Here is a 16297-nt window from a genome sequence, read left to right as displayed (position 1 = left end):
AATTTTCATACTGGGTTACGTCGGAGGTAACTCGAAACCTTGGGGTAAAGTTACGTGGGACGTAACTTTAATTTTCATTTCGGGTTCCCTAGGAAGTAACTTTAATATTCATATTCGGTTACACTGGACGTAACTCGAAACCTTGGGGTAAAGTTAGGGACGTAACTTTAATTTTTATTTCGAGTTCCATCCAGGGACGTAACTTTAATTTTCATACTGGGTTACGTCGGAGGTAACTCGAAACCTTTGTTGTAAAGTTACGTGGGACGTAACTTTAATTTTTATTTCGAGTTCCCTAGGAAGTAACTTTAATATTCATATTCGGTTACACTGGTCGTAACTCGAAACCTTGGGGTAAAGTTACGGACGTAACTTTAATTTTTATTTCGAGTTCCATCCAGGGACGTAACTTTAATTTTCATACTGGGTTACGTCGGAGGTAACTCGAAACCTTGGGGTAAAGTTACGTGGGACGTAACTTTTATTTTTATTTCGGGTTCCCTAGGAAGTAACTTTAATATTCATATTCGGTTACACTGGACGTAACTCGAAACCTTGGGGTAAAGTTAGGGACGTAACTTTAATTTTTATTTCGAGTTCCATCCAGGGACGTAACTTTAATTTTCATACTGGGTTACGTCGGAGGTAACTCGAAACCTTTGTTGTAAAGTTACGTGGGACGTAACTTTAATTTTTATTTCGAGTTCCCTAGGAAGTAACTTTAATATTCATATTCGGTTACACTGGGCGTAACTCGAAACCTTGGGGTAGAGTTAGGGACGTAACTTTAATTTTTATTTCGAGTTCAATCCAGGGACGTAACTTTAATTTTCATACTGGGTTACGTCGGAGGTAACTCGAAACCTTGGGGTAAAGTTACATGGGACGTAACTTTAATTTTCATTTCGGGTTCCCTAGGAAGTAACTTTAATATTCATATTCGGTTACACTGGACGTAACTCGAAACCTTGGGGTAAAGTTAGGGACGTAACTTTAATTTTTATTTCGAGTTCCATCCAGGGACGTAACTTTAATTTTCATACTGGGTTACGTCGGAGGCAACTCGAAACCTTGGGGTAAAGTTACGTGGGACGTAACTTTAATTTTTATTTCGAGTTCCCTAGGAAGTAACTTTAATATTCATATTCGGTTACACTGGACGTAACTCGAAACCTTGGGGTAGAGTTAGGGACGTAACTTTAATTTTTATTTCGAGTTCAATCCAGGGACGTAACTTTAATTTTCATACTGGGTTACGTCGGAGGTAACTCGAAACCTTGGGGTAAAGTTACGTGGGACGTAACTTTAATTTTTATTTCGAGTTCCCTAGGAAGTAACTTTAATATTCATATTCGGTTACACTGGACGTAACTCGAAACCTTGGGGTAAAGTTAGGGACGTAACTTTAATTTTTATTTCGAGTTCCATCCAGGGACGTAACTTTAATTTTCATACTGGGTTACGTCGGAGGTAACTCGAAACCTTGGGGTAAAGTTACGTGGGACGTAACTTTAATTTTCATTTCGGGTTCCCTAGGAAGTAACTTTAATATTCATATTCGGTTACACTGGACGTAACTCGAAACCTTGGGGTAAAGTTACGTGGGACGTAACTTTAATTTTCATTTCGGGTTCCCTAGGAAGTAACTTTAATATTCATATTCGGTTACACTGGACGTAACTCGAAACCTTGGGGTAAAGTTACGGACGTAACTTTAATTTTTATTTCGAGTTCCATCCAGGGACGTAACTTTAATTTTCATACTGGGTTACGTCGGAGGTAACTCGAAACCTTGGGGTAAAGTTACGTGGGACGTAACTTTTATTTTTATTTCGGGTTCCCTAGGAAGTAACTTTAATATTCATATTCGGTTACACTGGACGTAACTCGAAACCTTGGGGTAAAGTTAGGGACGTAACTTTAATTTTTATTTCGAGTTCCATCCAGGGACGTAACTTTAATTTTCATACTGGGTTACGTCGGAGGTAACTCGAAACCTTTGTTGTAAAGTTACGTGGGACGTAACTTTAATTTTTATTTCGAGTTCCCTAGGAAGTAACTTTAATATTCATATTCGGTTACACTGGTCGTAACTCGAAACCTTGGAGTAAAGTTAGGGACGTAACTTTAATTTTTATTTCGAGTTCCCTAGGAAGTAACTTTAATATTCATATTCGGTTACACTGGACGTAACTCGAAACCTTGGGGTAAAGTTAGGGACGTAACTTTAATTTTTATTTCGAGTTCCCTAGGAAGTAACTTTAATATTCATATTCGGTTACACTGGACGTAACTCGAAACCTTGGGGTAAAGTTAGGGACGTAACTTTAATTTTTATTTCGAGTTCCATCCAGGGACGTAACTTTAATTTTCGTACTGGGTTACATCGGAGGTAACTCGAAACCTTGGGGTAAAGTTACGTGGGACGTAACTTTAATTTTCATTTCGGGTTCCCTAGGAAGTAACTTTAATATTCATATTCGGTTACACTGGACGTAACTCGAAACCTTGGGGTAAAGTTAGGGACGTAACTTTAATTTTCATTTCGAGTTCCCTAGGAAGTAACTTTAATATTCATATTCGGTTACACTGGACGTAACTCGAAACCTTGGGGTAAAGTTAGGGACGTAACTTTAATTTTTATTTCGAGTTCCATCCAGGGACGTAACTTTAATTTTCATACTGGGTTACGTCGGAGGTAACTCGAAACCTTGGGGTAAAGTTACGTGGGACGTAACTTTAATTTTCATTTCGGGTTCCCTAGGAAGTAACTTTAATATTCATATTCGGTTACACTGGACGTAACTCGAAACCTTGGGGTAAAGTTAGGGACGTAACTTTAATTTTTATTTCGAGTTCCATCCAGGGACGTAACTTTAATTTTCATACTGGGTTACGTCGGAGGTAACTCGAAACCTTGGGGTAAAGTTACGTGGGACGTAACTTTAATTTTCATTTCGGGTTCCCTAGGAAGTAACTTTAATATTCATATTCGGTTACACTGGACGTAACTCGAAACCTTGGGGTAAAGTTAGGGACGTAACTTTAATTTTTATTTCGAGTTCCATCCAGGGACGTAACTTTAATTTTCATACTGGGTTACATCGGAGGTAACTCGAAACCTTGGGGTGAAGTTACGTGGGACGTAACTTTAATTTTCATTTCGGGTTCCCTAGGAAGTAACTTTAATATTCATATTCGGTTACACTGGACGTAACTCGAAACCTTGGGGTAAAGTTAGGGACGTAACTTTAATTTTTATTTCGAGTTCCATCCAGGGACGTAACTTTAATTTTCATACTGGGTTACGTCGGAGGTAACTCGAAACCTTGGGGTAAAGTTACGTGGGACGTAACTTTAATTTTCATTTCGGGTTCCCTAGGAAGTAACTTTAATATTCATATTCGGTTACACTGGACGTAACTCGAAACCTTGGGGTAAAGTTAGGGACGTAACTTTAATTTTTATTTCGAGTTCCATCCAGGGACGTAACTTTAATTTTCATACTGGGTTACGTCGGAGGTAACTCGAAACCTTGGGGTAAAGTTACGTGGGACGTAACTTTAATTTTTATTTCGGGTTCCCTAGGAAGTAACTTTAATATTCATATTCGGTTACACTGGACGTAACTCGAAACCTTGGGGTAAAGTTACGTGGGACGTAACTTTAATTTTCATTTCGGGTTCCCTAGGAAGTAACTTTAATATTCATATTCGGTTACACTGGACGTAACTCGAAACCTTGGGGTAAAGTTAGGGACGTAACTTTAATTTTTATTTCGAGTTCCATCCAGGGACGTAACTTTAATTTTCGTACTGGGTTACGTCGGAGGTAACTCGAAACCTTGGGGTAAAGTTACGTGGGACGTAACTTTAATTTTCATTTCGGGTTCCCTAGGAAGTAACTTTAATATTCATATTCGGTTACACTGGACGTAACTCGAAACCTTGGGGTAAAGTTAGGGACGTAACTTTAATTTTCATTTCGAGTTCCCTAGGAAGTAACTTTAATATTCATATTCGGTTACACTGGACGTAACTCGAAACCTTGGGGTAAAGTTAGGGACGTAACTTTAATTTTTATTTCGAGTTCCATCCAGGGACGTAACTTTAATTTTCATACTGGGTTACGTCGGAGGTAACTCGAAACCTTGGGGTAAAGTTACGTGGGACGTAACTTTAATTTTCATTTCAGGTTCCCTAGGAAGTAACTTTAATATTCATATTCGGTTACACTGGACGTAACTCGAAACCTTGGGGTAAAGTTAGGGACGTAACTTTAATTTTTATTTCGAGTTCCATCCAGGGACGTAACTTTAATTTTCATACTGGGTTACGTCGGAGGTAACTCGAAACCTTGGGGTAAAGTTACGTGGGACGTAACTTTAATTTTCATTTCGGGTTCCCTAGGAAGTAACTTTAATATTCATATTCGGTTACACTGGACGTGACTCGAAACCTTGGGGTAAAGTTAGGGACGTAACTTTAATTTTTATTTCGAGTTCCATCCAGGGACGTAACTTTAATTTTCATACTGGGTTACGTCGGAGGTAACTCGAAACCTTGGGGTAAAGTTACGTGGGACGTAACTTTAATTTTCATTTCGGGTTCCCTAGGAAGTAACTTTAATATTCATATTCGGTTACACTGGACGTAACTCGAAACCTTGGGGTAAAGTTAGGGACGTAACTTTAATTTTTATTTCGAGTTCCCTAGGAAGTAACTTTAATATTCATATTCGGTTACACTGGACGTAACTCGAAACCTTGGGGTAAAGTTAGGGACGTAACTTTAATTTTTATTTCGAGTTCCATCCAGGGACGTAACTTTAATTTTCATACTGGGTTACGTCGGAGGTAACTCGAAACCTTGGGGTAAAGTTACGTGGGACGTAACTTTAATTTTCATTTCGGGTTCCCTAGGAAGTAACTTTAATATTCATATTCGGTTACACTGGACGTAACTCGAAACCTTGGGGTAAAGTTAGGGACGTAACTTTAATTTTTATTTCGAGTTCCATCCAGGGACGTAACTTTAATTTTCATACTGGGTTACGTCGGAGGTAACTCGAAACCTTGGGGTAAAGTTACGTGGGACGTAACTTTAATTTTCATTTCGGGTTCCCTAGGAAGTAACTTTAATATTCATATTCGGTTACACTGGACGTAACTCGAAACCTTGGGGTAAAGTTAGGGACGTAACTTTAATTTTTATTTCGAGTTCCATCCAGGGACGTAACTTTAATTTTCATACTGGGTTACGTCGGAGGTAACTCGAAACCTTGGGGTAAAGTTACGTGGGACGTAACTTTAATTTTCATTTCGGGTTCCCTAGGAAGTAACTTTAATATTCATATTCGGTTACACTGGACGTAACTCGAAACCTTGGGGTAAAGTTAGGGACGTAACTTTAATTTTTATTTCGAGTTCCATCCAGGGACGTAACTTTAATTTTCATACTGGGTTACGTCGGAGGTAACTCGAAACCTTGGGGTAAAGTTACGTGGGACGTAACTTTAATTTTCATTTCGGGTTCCCTAGGAAGTAACTTTAATATTCATATTCGGTTACACTGGACGTAACTCGAAACCTTGGGGTAAAGTTAGGGACGTAACTTTAATTTTTATTTCGAGTTCCATCCAGGGATGTAACTTTAATTTTCATACTGGGTTACGTCGGATGTAACTCGAAACCTTGGGGTAAAGTTACGTGGGACGTAACTTTAATTTTTATTTCGGGTTCCCTAGGAAGTAACTTTAATATTCATATTCGGTTACACTGGACGTAACTCGAAACCTTGGGGTAAAGTTACGTGGGACGTAACTTTAATTTTCATTTCGGGTTCCCTAGGAAGTAACTTTAATATTCATATTCGGTTACACTGGACGTAACTCGAAACCTTGGGGTAAAGTTAGGGACGTAACTTTAATTTTTATTTCGAGTTCCATCCAGGGACGTAACTTTAATTTTCATACTGGGTTACGTCGGAGGTAACTCGAAACCTTGGGGTAAAGTTACGTGGGACGTAACTTTAATTTTCATTTCGGGTTCCCTAGGAAGTAACTTTAATATTCATATTCGGTTACACTGGACGTAACTCGAAACCTTGGGGTAAAGTTAGGGACGTAACTTTAATTTTTATTTCGAGTTCCATCCAGGGACGTAACTTTAATTTTCATACTGGGTTACGTCGGAGGTAACTCGAAACCTTGGGGTAAAGTTACGCGGGACGTAACTTTAATTTTTATTTCGGGTTCCCTAGGAAGTAACTTTAATATTCATATTCGGTTACACTGGACGTAACTCGAAACCTTGGGGTAAAGTTAGGGACGTAACTTTAATTTTTATTTCGAGTTCCATCCAGGGACGTAACTTTAATTTTCATACTGGGTTACGTCGGAGGTAACTCGAAACCTTGGGGTAAAGTTACGTGGGACGTAACTTTAATTTTTATTTCGGGTTCCCTAGGAAGTAACTTTAATATTCATATTCGGTTACACTGGACGTAACTCGAAACCTTGGGGTAAAGTTACGTGGGACGTAACTTTAATTTTCATTTCGGGTTCCCTAGGAAGTAACTTTAATATTCATATTCGGTTACACTGGACGTAACTCGAAACCTTGGGGTAAAGTTAGGGACGTAACTTTAATTTTTATTTCGAGTTCCATCCAGGGACGTAACTTTAATTTTCATACTGGGTTACGTCGGAGGTAACTCGAAACCTTGGGGTAAAGTTACGTGGGACGTAACTTTAATTTTTATTTCGGGTTCTCTAGGAAGTAACTTTAATATTCATATTCGGTTACACTGGACGTAACTCGAAACCTTGGGGTAAAGTTAGGGACGTAACTTTAATTTTTATTTCGAGTTCCATCCAGGGACGTAACTTTAATTTTCATACTGGGTTACGTCGGAGGTAACTCGAAACCTTGGGGTAAAGTTACATGGGACGTAACTTTAATTTTCATTTCGGGTTCCCTAGGAAGTAACTTTAATATTCATATTCGGTTACACTGGACGTAACTCGAAACCTTGGGGTAAAGTTAGGGACGTAACTTTAATTTTTATTTCGAGTTCCATCCAGGGACGTAACTTTAATTTTCATACTGGGTTACGTCGGATGTAACTCGAAACCTTGGGGTAAAGTTACGTGGGACGTAACTTTAATTTTTATTTCGGGTTCCCTAGGAAGTAACTTTAATATTCATATTCGGTTACACTGGACGTAACTCGAAACCTTGGGGTAAAGTTACGTGGGACGTAACTTTAATTTTCATTTCGGGTTCCCTAGGAAGTAACTTTAATATTCATATTCGGTTACACTGGACGTAACTCGAAACCTTGGGGTAAAGTTAGGGACGTAACTTTAATTTTTATTTCGAGTTCCATCCAGGGACGTAACTTTAATTTTCATACTGGGTTACGTCGGAGGTAACTCGAAACCTTGGGGTAAAGTTACGTGGGACGTAACTTTAATTTTTATTTCGGGTTCCCTAGGAAATAACTTTAATATTCATATTCGGTTACACTGGACGTAACTCGAAACCTTGGGGTAAAGTTACGTGGGACGTAACTTTAATTTTCATTTCGGGTTCCCTAGGAAGTAACTTTAATATTCATATTCGGTTACACTGGACGTAACTCGAAACCTTGGGGTAAAGTTACGTGGGTCGTAACTTTAATTTTCATTTCGGGTTCCCTAGGAAGTAACTTTAATATTCATATTCGGTTACACTGGACGTAACTCGAAACCTTGGGGTAAAGTTACGTGGGACGTAACTTTAATTTTCATTTCGGGTTCCCTAGGAAGTAACTTTAATATTCATATTCGGTTACACTGGACGTAACTCGAAACCTTGGGGTAAAGTTAGGGACGTAACTTTAATTTTTATTTCGGGTTCCCTCGGACTTAACACTAGACACTGCGTTCTTTTTAACATTACAATAAGAATATGGAAAACTGTCTTCCTCATTTAATGACCTCATATTCTGGCCCCAAGATTTGTTGACTTCAACAAATGGGGTTGTGACAGACGAACAAATATGGGCACTACCTGGTCTCGCAATAAAATGTAGTGTTGTTTTTTTCGTCGCAAAAATAAACCATGCGTTACCGGACACCCAGTCTCTACCCAAAGGTAGTGATAGCGGTTCGGACCAGATGCCAAAGTTTCACAGCTTGCCGTTACCTGAATAAAAAGTTACAAGCAATTTTTGGAAATTTTCATGGTGAAATGGCGGCCAATGAGTCCCACGAATTTAGGAGGTTCATGGCATCAGCTACTGTAAGCGGGCTCTATTTTCCCCATTGAAGGTTTCACGAAACCACTTTTAACTTTTGAATACGATACTGGTTTGGTCTGAAACTTTGGCATCTAGTCCAGACCAATAGCACTGAGTGGTGATCCTGAGCATCAGGCGGTGCATAGTTTCCTTTTGCGGCGAAGAAAACACTGTGAATTTTTTTCCGGGAACACGCTTTCCGAATATGTATTTTAATTATTTCGACGTTTACCCTGAGACTGGGGGGTTTTTAGAAGAGCAGTTTGAGACCTGTCTGTTTTTTTCTGTCACTTCTGCTCTTCTAAAAACCCCCCAGTCTCAGGGTAAACGTCGAAATGGTTGACTTCCACCAGCTAGCCTGTACTTTGGCTCTTTTCTCGTATTTTAATTGTTGCAAACCTATAGGCAGGGATGGGCAGTATTTCAACAACAAGTATTTGAAATACATAATTTAAATACTTTGTGTATTTTGCATTTGTCTTTAATTACAAATTGGGTAATGTATTTGACGTGTGTATTTAAATACTAAAACGTGGGTATTTCAAATACAATTGTAATTAAATACAATTTTGTGGGTGCAAATACATCCCTCAAATTTATTGTCACTGTCCAGAGCAGGAAGAAAACTACGTTCTGCACCGAATGCAGTGTCTCTCAATCAAGCACAAGCATTTAGTGACTGTGATAACGGTACTTTTCCAGGGCAAGAGTAGTGACGAAATCGACGTTCACAGGCAGACTGGCTAAATAAGTGCCTGTGACAACTTGTGACGCTTTCCAGCCTGATTTCCATCCATATTTTTGCCTGGAACATTCTAAATGCGCGGGTCGTCCAGATTCTCGTAACTGGTGCGAGTTGCAACAATAAAAATATTCTCTAGCTAGTGCTGCGCGTCTTGGTCATCTCGGTTCTTTTTTGAATGTAGTCGAAAAAAAAGCTGCTTGAAGCTCTGTACTTTTTTCACTTATTACGTCCAAGCTGATTACATTTTTTTATGATTATATTTCTATTACGTTACTAGAGCCTCGCACACTAACTCCCGAGTGTGCGATGCAAAATGAAAATGAGATACCCAGAAAACAGTTGCAGTTGCCCTGAAGTCGCTGACGCAGATTTTTGAGGAATGTATTTGGAAAAGCATTTGGAGGAAACCAAATACATTTGGTTGTATTTGTATCTTGTACTTAAATGCTATTTTGGAAATGTAATTAGATTCGTAATTAAATACATTTTTGACGAAGTATTTTGTATTCGTATTTCGATACATATTTGCATGTATTTTGCCCATCCCTGCCTATAGGTATATTTTCTGAGAATTTTGTAGACCATAGCAAGGGGAGCGTCACCTTTTTAGAGTCATCTGGAGAGGTCTGGTTACTGGAGACTGGGCACGCCATGTTGACCATGTCGGTTGAGTTTGCGTCGGTGGCAGTGGTGTTCACCATTGCAATGATGGTGACGCTAAGATTCACCCTCATCGAGTAGACAAGGAACACCCCTAGGCTGATCATGAAGCACATCACATACCGCATTGGAAGGCATGCTGCAATGTGGAAAGATGAAAAATTTGCTATAGAATTTAGGACATATGTGCGCCCATGAGCCAGTCATCTGAAAATTACGATTCAAAAGACGGCAGCATATTTTCGTCTTTCAAATTGCATGCAATGTATACTTAACGCGCAATTGTAATAGGTGAAAATTGTTGCTTTTCTGTACAATTAAACTGATATTAGAGGTATACATTGTCATCGATGAGCTTTTGCATGAAATCTTGGTGGTGACAAAGGGTGCATTTTCACTCGCATCAACGACACAAGCTAACATATATAAAAAAAGAAAATTCTTGAGCTAGTTTTTAATTCATTATTTAATATCTGCTCCAGTACGATTGAATGACGCCCCAAAGAGTCTATTTAGGAGTCAAATAAAACCCCGCTGACTCATTGACAATCGCAGTAACCTCTCTCACCTTAATGTTGCCACTGTTCCTATTTTCTTTTTTATGCGATTGTGATTAAACCGCGCGTACAGAGAGCCTTCTCGTACAGCACACGCGCTTACACCTACAGCTAGGAATGACGGATGTCCCCGAATTCGCTTACCTTTGGACTTGGGCGCTGCGGCCTTCACAACAACTTCGCTCTCGGCGGAGTGCTCCATTGAAGAAAGTTGGACGCTGCTCGATATGCTGGCACGTGCTTCTTCGATTACCCGCTGTCACCATGCAAACTTATCTCAAGGCCTTCCAGATCGCGCTGCTAAACTCAGGAGGAGCAGCGCGCACCTGCAATCACCCGAGTAATCAGTGGTATCTCACCCGACACGAATCGGGCTGTTGGGGCCGTGATGCACGTTTTGTTCTCTATCTTTGTTCTTTCAGCATGAATCAACGGCTTGAATACCGCAACATCGCAAGGCCACTGACGTAATTACGCAACTTTGTTTTCATTTTCCGAGAAACGGCAGCTGCTCCTATTCTAACCTCCGAGTCCCACCATGCGACTCAGCTGACTCAGCCAGACAGTATCACGGTTTCACCCAGTTTCACCTTATAATGGACCGCAGAGGACTTTACAAGCCATTCCAGCTAATCCAAGTCAACGTAGATAGCACGTGACTACACTTTACGCGCGTTACTGTTTTAGTTTAAGGTCACGTGATTTTTGCACGGCATCGGATTGGTTCAGTTGGTTTGTTGGCTCTTCCACGGTCCGTCGTAAAGCCTGGTAGCGACTTGTGTGTTTAACGTCCTATCCCACCCATACATCAAAAGTGGTCCCAATGTGGCAACAAATGACGTCACAGAAGCCGGAGTGTCATGTTGTTGCCTGTCGCGATCCTGGCGGTTGGCCGTAGAAGTGTTGGCGAAAAGCACGAGCGAACGCGAGTGTCGCTGTCGTCACGGCGTCCCAACTTCCGGCTGCTCTAGATTCCGTGAACTGTCACAGTGGAGAGCGACCTGCAGCAGAACAGGCGTCTGCTACTTATACCACAACTGTTGAGACGCCGCCAGGGTCGCGACCAGCGACAACATGACACTTGTATGACGTCATCAGGCAGAAATCGAGGGACCACTTTTTTGGCCGCGGTAAACACACCAGTCGGAGACGCGTTCCAGCATTGGTTCCAGGCACCATAGTAGCGACTGTAGTAGCGACAAGAAATTTCTTACCATTCCGCGCACTCACGGGTTCTCGCACCACATCAAAAAACTGTTGTCAGAGGATTGCAACACACCCATCACGTGTAAGAACAAGGTTGACTTTATCGACTTTATGAACAAATCTATGGAACAAATGGACACACCCCAGAAGGCCCAGAAGGAACATTACACGACTACGCTCCAGGGTCGCTAGAGTTAGCTAGAGTTTCTGCACCCTCTATCCGTGGAAACAAATTTAGCGCGCAACTTCACGTTTCAAGTAATTCAATATTTAATAGCTCCAAAACTTTTAAAATTTAAAAAATTTTAAAATTAATGTTATTTTTTGTTTAACATTCTTTGCGTAATGCTCATAGAAAAAAACGAGACTAGCGCTTTCTAGCGGACAGGTAACCAACTAAAGGTTGTTTATCGCTCGACGCGGACGCTGGCCAACGCTGGCGTCGGCTCAAAGTTCAAAACACGAAAGTTTGTGCATGTATGCTCGAAGGTGTGGTTCACTCATCGCTCCATTACTCACCCAACGCTCGCACGAGTACCATGACGCGACCGCAGTGACAGTATGATGAGGTATCTCATACAGACGACAGCGCTGGGGCTGGTGATCTTCGCCAGTTCCAGCGACGGCCAGTGGTCAAACCAGCGGCCGTACCCTTCCGGTGGTGCGCCCCAGCAGCCCGATTTCTCGTCGAACCGTAACCCATCGGGCTCGTTCTACAGGCCGGACAGCACCCGTTTCGGTGGCACGAGCCTCTACTACGCCGAACCGACCGAACTCCACCGGTACAGCGATGCCCGATGCGACATCCGATCGACGACGCAGATCAGCATGACCAGGACTGCGACCACTCCCGCGGGCGTCTTTCTGGGTCGGATTATTTACCTGTGCGATCTGCCCGAGTACACGCGGAACGACCAGAGACCCGTGTCGCAGGGAGGGGTCGAACACAGGAACGAGAGGATAAACTATCCGTCCAGTGCTGTCGCGTACCTCGGCATCCCGTACGCTCTGCCACCGCTCGGACACAACAGGTTCAGGGTGGGTACCTCTTAAAACCAGTGCTTGTCGAGCTTAATTAATGTGACGTATACTTGCATGTGGAGTTCGTGATTAGTGTTTCTAGAGGCGTGCCATTAAAGACTTGTAGTCGCCCCATGTGAAAATTCCTGACACCAGTTAGAAGCTCAACTGGTCCCAACTGGGAATTAATGGGGACCAGTTGGGATCAGCTGGTAGTCAGCTGGAACCTAACCTAACCTAAACTCACCATCCCCAGTTGGAACGTCTATGATGTATTGTTCTATTTTTAATTTGTCAATCATAAAAAAAAAAAAAAAAAATTCTTTTCTTCGCATCTTTTTTTAGGCGCGTATCTAATTTCACTCGCGTGTCCTGGCATCTCTTTCTTTTTCGTCCTTCGATGAGACAGCGTTTTGGCTCTCCTTCGCAACCTTGTGTTTCTGAAGCATTCGAATATCCGCGCGCGGTATTTTCGCGGTAAATCTTTTGTTGCGGCAACAGTCGGGGCCGTTCACTTGTGCATGTGGAGACAGCGCTGGCAAGACATAAAATCGGAAAGGCAAATGATTATCGATGAGAGTGAGTGAAAGGAGCCATCTCTATACCATGAACCACGCTTGCTTTCCGATTTTAATTAACGAACCGCGCCGTATCATTGTCGGCTTTCGAACCTGCGCAAATAATCTGCACAAATTCTGAAGTCCATTTAATTAAACGTTGGCACCCGTGCAAGTCCTCCAAAGAAAGAAGACGAAAGGAACGAGCCCCTGGTAAGCACTAAGCACGCAAGGGAGGTTCGAAGATGGATTACATCGCCGATTAGATCGATTTTAGTCTCAGAACGGCGGGGTTTCTGTTTCGAACGCCCGAGCCGCCTAGCCTAGCTACAGCACAGTTGCCTTCGTCGTGCTTTGACTATAAAAATCGAGGCTCACGAGCATAGTTATCGGAGATGGGAAGCTCGCGCTGGAGACAGTGCAATGTAGACCTCCCCGCATTTCTCATCCTGTCTGTGACTGCAAATCTTTTTATCATCGAGCTTTTTTTTTTTTTTTCTTTTTTTTTAATATTTGGATTTTTTTTTTTAGGACGTTATTTGTTCGGCCAGCGGAGGGCTCCGCGTACCACTGTACTAAAGTAGCTACGGATTCATTACCGTCCGGAGCCGGACAAGACGGAACGTGTCTCCTCTCTACTTCCGGCGGGCGATTTAATCGGCTGTTTTTGTCGTCTGCTCGTGGCGCTCGGAGCTGCCTTTCGTAAACCCAGCCGAAAGGACTAACGACCGACCGTGACCTCCGCCAGTAGCCCCGCTTTTAGAGTACCATTACTCCCGAAGCGCGCGTGCGTCCGTTTTGGTCAACCGGTCAAAACCCTCTTTACACTTTTGATGGGGGTGGGAGAGGGGAGGATGCGCAAAGAGGGGCGTTCTTTGCGCCGTCGCTTCACTTCACAATGTTGTTGTTGTTGTTATTGTTGTTTGTTGTTGTTGTTTTATATATCTTGGACTGGGGGCGGCAGCACTTGGTATTTTCGATTGCACCGCACGCGGGCCGAACCTGCGCTTTCGGTGGTGCTTCACTGGTCTCACTTGGCATTGGGCACCTGGTATACGTTTCTCTCACGTGAATTCCGGTCACGCGTGCGCAGCCGGAGATGGACGCTTGGATATGAAGAAACATTTCTGGGCGAAAAATAAATAAACTACTACTCTACAATCGTTTCCACCTCATGAACCGTGGTAATAAAAGTCCCTTCATGTGGAGCATTAAGATATATGTGGGTGAATTTTAGATTAGATATATGTTACCTAGTATCAAGACTTGCAGGTAGTTTCAAATGCAAAAAGCATTTCTTCCTCCTACAAACAAATCTTGAAGAACTACTTTGCACCGTGTAAAAGCAATGCTCAAAACTTGCTTTTCTTTTTAGTGACAACAAGTATAGTAGATGTCAAAGTTAAACTAGGGTTGCTTTGAGTACAGCAAAACACACCCATAAGATAATATCTGAAGTCTTTTGAGATATATATCATAGGAGAATATCAGAGTAAATGACGAGTCAAGCGGGCATTGAAATGCATCTGGTGAAAAGTTGTGGTTTGTCCGAAGTGCCCTTGACTGAAAGTAAAAGGAGCCTCGGGCTGTTCGAACTGGGTGTTATAATGTCATATATTTGGTGTCATACAGGGCGTTTCATTTTAATTCAGGCACATTTTTCTTTTTTTTAAAGAGTGTTGTCGCTATGTCGTCACTATCCCCGTAGTGTGGCGTCGACACATCTACCAAGGACATGCTGCCAAAATAATGACGATATGACTGAAATGACTACCGTAGAATACCGCGCATCCGCCCATTGCACACCAAGCGCCCATTCCCAGATTTGTAAGATCTGAGAAAATATGCACAGTACATTGGTATGTAAAATTGATGACCGGACAAGCGCCCATCCCCCATTTCTTGGTGATTATCTCTAAAGTTTGAGTGGGCGCTTGCCCAGTATTTTACGGTATGTCACACTTCTAAGCATCATTGTGGGCAGAGCTTGCGACGCTTTTTTAAGCACAATTTTAAAGTCTGGTGTAAAAAAAAACGCAAAACCTGATCTATGAATACCTCAAACACCATTACCTTTTCGCAATTTTTTTTAAAAGTGATCTGGCCTTTGGCCGTCCATACTGCAATTGCAATTTGGCCCTTAAAACCAATATTTCAGAGGTTGATTAACAGAGTTCAGTTAATTAGCCATCTTGATTCGACGGTTATTACCTTATCTAATGTCCGCCGAGCCCACTAAATACACAGTGAATACAGCACCCGTGTAGCTTTTTTAAAGAATATCTCTTCAAAATGAAATCAAACGCGCCATATATCCTGTGAAGGTGTAATCGCCTCCATCGTCGTCCCAAAACATCTCGTTTGTCGAACTGACCATCACCATTGCGCTGGTCGAACAAACTGAAGCGCTCTCTCTCTCGTGCTGGCAGCTGGACGACGGTGGTCAGAATTGAGCGTCTTTCCCTATGCCGGCCTACTTCGCCTGATCTTCCTCGCAATACAAACTTGCCCAGCCCCTCTACTGTTCCGAACAATGCGTTTACCGAACAGCTTGTCCCCATGCATAGGTCGTACAGGCGCCGACAGATATGTCCCGACAGGGTGGCGGGAGGCGGCATGTTTCGCGTGTGTCTCGTTCGGTCGTCCTCATTTTTGCCCCCTTCAATGACATGGAGCGTCTGGTTTCAGGAGCCTCAGGCCCACCCACCCCTGGGGAACGTCCAGGCACTGCAGTTTCGCGACTCGTGCGTCCAGCACATTGACTACAAGGGACAGCACATGGGCATCCCTTCTACTAGCGAGGACTGCCTCTACCTGAACATTTACACCCCAAACGTGAGTAGGGCTGTCCACACATTTGCTTTTGAGTGTGCTCGGGTGTGTTGCCATCTCTCGTAAGCACTTGCGACGAGGAAATGCACTGTCACGCTGTCGCCATCTGTCAAATAACCCTGGAACATGTTCAAACTGCGACTTTTGTTATTTTGGAAGTGTTGCGCCCACCGTTTTTGAACTGAATCTGTGAACACGATTGCCGAGAAAACAGGACTCGCTCTTAAGATTTCTCTAGAAAGGAAATATACGGGGTGTTCTTTCTAGTTAATCCACAATTTCAACAAGAAAAAAGGAAAGGAAACTTGCATGAGGTTTTTTTGTTTTTCTTTATTTCTGGTGTCAAGTTAACGACAGCCACTAGGAAAAGAGGCAAAATATGGATTGATCAGTTGGGTAATTCACTAAAAGTTTTCATTTACTTTTTATGTTTACTTT

At 42.2% G+C, this 16297-nt stretch overlaps 2 protein-coding genes across 3 annotated transcripts in view; one reads left to right on the top strand and one right to left on the bottom strand.

Annotated features, from left to right (window-relative positions):
- The window catches only part of LOC115330845 (sialin), a 38828-nt gene extending 28028 nt beyond the window's left edge, over positions 1-10800 (bottom strand). Inside the window, exons 1-2 of the mRNA XM_029992890.3 lie at positions 10389-10800; positions 9630-9826 (exon numbers count right to left, since the gene is read on the bottom strand). Of these exons, the coding sequence (XP_029848750.2) occupies positions 9630-9826; positions 10389-10446 (255 nt within the window). The 5' untranslated portion in view covers positions 10447-10800. The remainder of the gene's footprint in view (positions 1-9629; positions 9827-10388) is intronic.
- Positions 10801-11844: 1044 nt separating this feature from the next.
- LOC115308183 (acetylcholinesterase) overlaps positions 11845-16297 on the top strand; it is a 37146-nt gene continuing 32693 nt past the window's right edge. The window contains exons 1-2 of one of the 2 annotated variants that reach the window (XM_029979939.4): positions 11845-12488; positions 15716-15862. In XM_029979939.4, the coding sequence (XP_029835799.2) occupies positions 12012-12488; positions 15716-15862 (624 nt within the window). In that variant the 5' untranslated portion in view covers positions 11845-12011. The remainder of the gene's footprint in view (positions 12489-15715; positions 15863-16297) is intronic. The other variant, XR_005714985.3, reaches the window with a different exon arrangement.

The sequence above is a fragment of the Ixodes scapularis genome, unplaced genomic scaffold (assembly GCF_016920785.2).
Source record: "Ixodes scapularis isolate PalLabHiFi unplaced genomic scaffold, ASM1692078v2 PGA_scaffold49__6_contigs__length_1374808, whole genome shotgun sequence".
Classification (NCBI taxonomy): Eukaryota; Metazoa; Arthropoda; class Arachnida; order Ixodida; family Ixodidae; genus Ixodes; species Ixodes scapularis.
Note: the sequence above shows the minus strand (reverse complement) of the source record. Positions and strands in the feature narration are given on the sequence as shown.